Source organism: Trachymyrmex septentrionalis, unplaced genomic scaffold (assembly GCF_001594115.1).
Source record: "Trachymyrmex septentrionalis isolate Tsep2-gDNA-1 unplaced genomic scaffold, Tsep1.0 scaffold128, whole genome shotgun sequence".
NCBI lineage: Eukaryota > Metazoa > Arthropoda > Insecta > Hymenoptera > Formicidae > Trachymyrmex > Trachymyrmex septentrionalis.
Window position 1 is genome coordinate 343,296 of NW_017304417.1, and position 7,372 is coordinate 350,667.

General features: G+C 30.7%; 1 protein-coding gene across 1 annotated transcript in view; it reads right to left on the reverse strand.

The window, feature by feature from the left end:
* Window positions 1–7,081, reverse strand: part of LOC108756577 (odorant receptor 49a-like) — an 82,898-nt gene extending 75,817 nt beyond the window's left edge. The window contains exons 1-4 of the mRNA XM_018500487.1: window positions 6,938–7,081; window positions 6,754–6,873; window positions 6,526–6,643; window positions 6,152–6,413 (exon numbers count right to left, since the gene is read on the reverse strand). Of these exons, the coding sequence (XP_018355989.1) occupies window positions 6,152–6,413; window positions 6,526–6,643; window positions 6,754–6,873; window positions 6,938–7,081 (644 nt within the window). The remainder of the gene's footprint in view (window positions 1–6,151; window positions 6,414–6,525; window positions 6,644–6,753; window positions 6,874–6,937) is intronic.
* Between the last annotated feature and the right edge of the window lie 291 nt (window positions 7,082–7,372).

The window sequence follows — 7,372 nt, forward strand, 5'->3', positions numbered from 1 at the left end:
CCACACCGCAATAATCACTCAGCAAAAATTAGTGCAACTTGGCTGGGATGTTTTGCCTCACCCACCGTATTCACCAGACCTTGCGCCATCCGACTATCACTTGTTCCGGTCCCTGCAAAACTCCCTCAACGGGAAATCGTTCGCTGATCAGACAGCTGTGAAAACGTACCTCGACCGGTTTTTCGCCTCTAAGCCCCAGACCTTCTATGAGAGCGGAATAATGAAATTGTTGGAAAGATGGCAAGAGGTCATCAACAAAAACGGAGAATATATTATTGATTAAAATTCATCCTTTGTATGAAAAAAACTTGTTTTATTTTAGCCTTCAAAAAGCGAACGAATATATGGATCCACCTAATATTTTAGTTATCTTTGAACAAGGTTTCATGTGCAAGAATCGCGGATATTTCAGAGCTGTTTCAGAAATGTTGCAAACATATTTCGCAATTTTTATGAAATGTTTCACTTTTCAGTTGAAATATTGTATTTCTGAGATATTTTTGAAAATTTTCAGTGCTGTATGAGATGTATCTTCGTATCTAATCTGTATCGCTAAGTTGATAATTAGATGTAAAATCGATAATTTTCTCTCTAAATAGGATAAAAAACTCTTTCAATTACTCTGATTCATCCTTGTGTGTGTGTGTGTGTGTGCGTGTGTGTGCGCGCGCGCACAGGATGTCTGTCCACAAATGTCCGAGCAAATATCTCGCAATTGGTTGAAGTTACAGTTTAATAAGAGAAATTTGTACGACTCCGAGTTAACTACAAAGTGCACGTAAAAATTTTTTTTTACTTTTGGCTTTTTCGAGCTATGTAGGTTAACATAGTTAACATTTTTTTGAAATGGATATCTATAATTTTTTTATATATTAGTATAGTAGGGAGCATTTGCAATCAAAATTATACGTAGTAAAAATTTGCTATTATGCATCTGTTACGAGATAATCGACATTTTAAATATTGAAGTAGTAAATTACATTCTAAAGTAATTTTGAACGTGATTTGAAATAGCAAAGAGAAGTCAAAGAAGAAAACAAATAATGTTTTTTATGGAACATTTATTAATCCCTAAATTGTTCAAAATTTTGATTATCTTGTTTAATACAACATTCAACTCGTTTTGTAATGTTTCTCATTGTAGACTGCAGCATTTCTACTGTAATGTCTTCAACAGCTCTAGTGATTTTATGTCATAAATCTTCTTCTTTTCAGGAACAGTTGCGTAAATAACGATTTTAATATATCCCTAAAGGAAAAAATTGCAAGGTGTCAAATCCGCAGATCTTGGTGGCCATCGTGTAGGATCATTAGTACCTATCCAATTAGAATCTATCATTTTAAAAGTTGACTACAGCACAATATATTACGTGGTATCACAAAACGGTTTGAATACGGTTTATATTTCTTTAATACAGTGTGCACTAGCTTCTTGATATTGGGTCGTCCTGAAAGTTCGTGCGTATTTTCCGGACGACCCAATACTTCTAAATTACGTGCTTCTAAATTACATGCTATTCTTATGGATGTACGTTTGTTTTCAATAAAATTTAATAGCACACTTGTCTCTTTCTCTTCGTCTGTTCTGATTGTACGACGTTGTCTTGTTAGTGATCCTGTTCGACGTAATTGATCTTCGACTCGCCGAAATGTATGATCGTTTGGTATCCTTTGTTTTGGATACTTTTTTTGCTAAAATAGCCGAGCTTTATTTTTATTACACATACTTAAATGTCACATCTCGAGCATATTACACTTTTCACTAATTGTAAACATCGTTATTTTCGTAATCTATAATGAATACATTCATTAAAAAGACTGACTAACTGACTGACTAACAGATACTGCATTAAATTTCATATTCTATGCTGGACATACTTTATTTACAAAACAAGCAGTTTTACGCATATTTTGATGAGTTGAAAGTCAATGATCCTGTTAGACATAACCGAATTCAAAATATTAGTCTGAATCTCGTTTTTCAAATTGTGATAAAGAATTTCTTAAGATTCAATACTTAAGATGTCGATTATCTCGTAAACAATGAATAGTAGCAATTTTTTACTACATATGATTTTGATTGCAAATTCTCCCTACTATAAGCGACACATATTTTTTTATACGTACCCATCCGCATTTTTAAGAAGTGAAACACTCCTTTGAAAAAAATCGAAATTTTTCTTTTACGGAGCAAATATCTTTGAAACCATAAAAGGTAGAAACAAATTTTTACAATAAAAATTTAATGGTTTTAAGAGTACTTTATAACTATAATAAAAAAAATTTTTTTTTATTATTTATTTATAATAAAAATTATTTATTTGTAAAAAAAAATTTTTATAAATTATTATATTATTCTAAAGTACTCTTAATGCCATTCAATTTTTATTCAGAAAAATTTTTTCAAACACCTATTACCCTTGGTCCGCACTCAACTGATACGAGGCGAACCCTTTACCTGGAATCTCCTCCCACTCACCCTACCATCACTCGACCCTAACAAGTTCACAGCTGGACATAAAAAAATGTTTCGTATTACTTTTGGAACACACCACGTATATATACATATATATACATAGGATCCCTATCTAAAGTTTATTCGAAAGGTCTTTTTATTCACTGAAAAAAATTCTTCTTTTTTTGAAACAATGAGACATAAAACTTGATCTCACAAGGAATAATATGAAATTTGTTAGAATATGGTTTTCGGTATTCGTTTTAAGAAATTATTGAGCAAAGTATTTAAGTACTAAAGTAAAGTCATTATTTTTTCGACCGGCAGTAGCAAAGGCGAGAGGCATTTTATGTTGTTATATATAAAAAAATTTACATTATAAAATTTATATTATATAAAAACATTAACACTTATGGAATATCTTATACTATATAAAAGTGAAATAAATTTTCATAAAAATTTTCATAATGGTGAGCACTAATGTGCTCAGATTGAGCACGACTGCAGTCGGAGAATGTCTTTAAGAAGGCATTGAAAATAGCAGACATTGAAAAAATCAATATTAATTGTAATTTTTCAATAAATTATCATTTTTTAAATAATAATTAACAAAATACATAAATATTATATTATTATATTATTATATTTAAATAACTAATAACATATATATAATGTATAACATCATGAGATCACAACAAAAATTACGTCAAGTTACAAGAGACACATTTTATTTTTTAAAATTATATTAGGTTAAAGAAAAAGTTCTGCGGAATTTTGTTAGCTCAAAATTATATATACCAGGTGTAGAAGTATGAAACTGGAATTTCCCTATATATGGCACTAGCTATCAGTTTAGGGACTGTAAGACCGCATCTGCAACGCCATCATCTCTCTCTAACAGCTGACGAAGATTTCCAACACACAACAACCCAAGTTCCATACACCGATATACTCGTATTTTTTTATAACCTTAAACATGTCGAGTTTTGTGCCTACGAACTACGATTTGCGGACAGCATTGGTTTTCTGTTATCATTTGAAGAAAACTGCTGCAGAATCGCATCGAATGCTTGTCGAAGCTTACGATGAACATGCTCTTGGTAAAACACAGTTTCGAGTGGTTCAAAAAATTCAAAAGTGGTGCTTTTGACGTGAGAAACGAAGAGCGTGGGAAACCACCGAAAAAGTTCACAGACAACGAATTGCAAGCCTTATTGGATGAAGATGATACTCAAACTCAACAAGAACTCGCGGATCAATTGAATGTGACGCAGAAAGCCATCTCCATTCATTTGAAAGCTATGGGAAAGATTCAGAAAGTGGGAAAATGGGTTCCGCATGAACTGAATGAAAGACAGCAAGAAAATCGAAAAACCTCTTGTGAAATGCTGCTCGACAGATACAAAAGAAAGTCATTTCTCCATCGAATCGTGACAGGCGATGAAAAATGGATATATTTTAAGAATCCTAAGCGTCGTAAATCATGGGTGAATCCTGGCGAACCATCGACATCCACTGCAAGACCAAATCGCTTTGGAAAGAAGACAATGCTCTGTGTTTGGTGGGATCAGAAGGGTGTAATCTATTATGAGCTGCTAAAACCTGGTGAAACCGTTAACACTAATCGCTAACAGCAAATGATCGATTTAAATAGAGCATTACGTGAAAAACGACTGAAATATGGAAAAAGGCAACACAAAGTCATTTTGCTTCATGATAATGCTCCATCACACACAGCAAAACGGGTCAAGGAAACGATCGAGGCGTTCAATTGGGAAATATTAGCGCATGTGGCTTATTCTCCAGACTTGGCTCCGTCCGATTATCATCTATTCGCATCACTGGGACACGCTCTCGCTGAACAACACTTCAATTCGTATGAAAATGTACGAAAATGGCTCGATAACTGGTTCGCTTCAAAAGAAGAACTGTTTTTTTGGCGTGGCATTCATAAACTGCCGGAGAGGTGGGAAAAATGTATAAATAGCAATGGAGATTATTTTGAATAAAATATTTTTTATCATTTTCAAACAACAGACGTGTAATTTTTACAAAAAAAATCCGGTTTCATACTTCTACACCTGGTAAAATATAATGTGAAAGCTTAAAGTTTTTCTGAAATGTTTGTTTTAAAAAATGTTCTACAATTTTTTGTTACCCGTGGATTAAATAAATTCTGATTTTGATTGCTCATAACTCCATTAAAAATCATTGTACCGTAATTAATAAAACAGATTCTTAAAACTGAAACGTTGTTCTATCAAGTGATATAATTGCCAATTTAAAAAAAAATAGAATATACACTACGTAAAAAGATTAAAGGATCACCTAGTCCATTCTCAAAAATAGGTAAATATTCAAAAGTATAATTTTATCAACAATGATCATAACGAGATTTTTAAAAATGCATTTTAAAGCTTGAAATATCTATTTTCGAAATTGGTAATTGATATTTTAATCAAATTGATTTTTTATTTCCCTTTAATTTTTTTACGTAATGTATGTACATTTGAGTTAAAAATGTGATATTACTGTTCTTTTTTTCCATTGCGCAATGGTTATAAGAATTTTAACTCAAATTTCTATATATTTTACATTTAAAAATTAACATAATACTATTCGATAGAGCAACATTTTAACTTTAAAAATTTGTTTTTTAATTGCAGTGATGTTTTTTTAACAGCACGATGATTTTTAATAAAGTTATGAGCAATCAAAATTAGAATGCTCCTTTACTTAACTCACGAATAACCCAAGAATAAAAAATTATAGAAATATTTAAAAAAAACGATTTTGTAAGGAAAACTGTAAATGATATAGATAATTTTTGCAAATTTTTCTTGGTACATGACAGACTCACAAAGTGAGAAAAAAAATTTCCCTTTTTCCAGCTTGTAGGTTTCTATATCTATATATATAAAACTTACATAAAAAAATTCGTTTGTGATACATATCACTTGTATGAAAATGTAAAATTCTCATGGCATCGTTATGTTTATATGTTAATCGTTCGAAACGAAATCTGCAAATATATATTTGCAATAATATGTGCATAAATTCAAAAATTATAGTAACTATTCGAAAGAAATTTCAAGTTTTAAAACCCTTTTTTTTTAATTTTAATCATTTTTAACGAAGATATTGTACATTAATTTTGAGCTAATAAAATACCGCAGAATTTTTCCTCTAACGCAATACTTTTTTACTGAATATATTTTATGAATAAAATATCTCGTTATTTAAATAAAAAAATCATAAAGTTCTTTACATATTAAAAAATTGTATTGCATATTTATTATTTTTACTTATTATTTTTATTTATTATTTTTATTTATTATTTTTATTTATTTTACATTTATTATTTTTACACTTAAAAGGAGCAATTTATAATCATGTTCATAATTTGGAACAAAATTTGAAACGCGTTTAAAATCGAAGGAAAAGTTGAAATTTGATATGGTTGATATACATTAAAATGTATATACGCTACTTACTTTAATGCCTTCCGATGCGTATATACGAAAAACGCAATTCGTTTGTGATACATATCACTTGTATGAAAATGTAAAATTCTCACGGCATCGTTATGTTTATATGTTAATCGTTCGAAACGAAATCTGCAAATATATATTTGCAATAATATGTGCATAACATTTACAATAGTTTTGCTAATTCAATAGTTCAGTTTGTTTTTACCCGACTAGAGCGAAAATACTGCAGACATGTTCAATGTAAGTTAGAAGCATGCAATCGTGAGTGACTATTCCAGTCATAGCAATTTCCCAAGCCATGATAGCATGTGAAAAGATATAGAAGAAGTATTTCCTCTCATCAATGAAGTAATATCCTGGATATGTTGGCAGTATAGGACGAGATTCGTTGAGAGGTAAAACGACATCCAATATTTGTGGTATGAGAGACACAGACATAAACACATACACAGCAAAATAGCAATATACTGCAACACGGAAAAAGCATTCACCTAATGTTAATTAATTAAACTATAATTTTAAAAACAGAAAATGAAAACAGCCAGAAGTGAATACAAAAATTGCATAGTTCATTCTTACATGAGTATCCCAAGGAATACCTTCTGCCATTCTTGGCATATTTTTTCATAATTTCGTATTCTTCTGGTGTTTCCAATTCGTTCCAGTCAATGAATAATTGATCAATGAGAATTTTTATCTAGAAGTGTCAACAATTAATATTAAACTTAAATAATAACATTAATGTATATTATATTCATATTCTTGTACGTATTGATAATATTACGAAAAACAAATAATTTTACGTACTTTACATCGGTTAAAGTAACATGTATACAACTTGACCAATGTTACGGTTGTTAACATATAGGACGTCATAGTTTCAAAGATACATTGCAAGTTTCCATCGCATCTAACAAATTTAGCTATCTAAAAATTCAAATAGTAAAGTAACTTTTCCAGTTGTCACTTTTTATTTAAAACTAATGATTACCTGTGGAATAATCATAGAAATCGTGCTCAAAGTTACCAAGATTACACAAAACAATCTCATTATTGGTCTTTGATAGGGCCATTGGCCGGACAATGATGATACTTTTTTAATGACGTCATAATGGTGACTCCAATTGGTGTTCATAGTTTTAATCACAAAAAAAAAGATTCTTCGTTTCTGAGGATTCTTCGTTTGTTTAGAAAATTTATTTCAGACTTTTATTTCACCCGCTTGATGCGAGACATAGTTTAAGACCCCGGGCAAGTTATGCATAATGCAAATAAATACTATATCCCTACAATTGAATTTCATTATATTATCGCGGCACAATTCTGCGAATTATGCGAATATGACACGTAGCTTGTACATATAGAACGGTAGCAGCATTTATTTCTTCGATAGCAAATATAACGTAGATTATAGAGGGTATCGAGG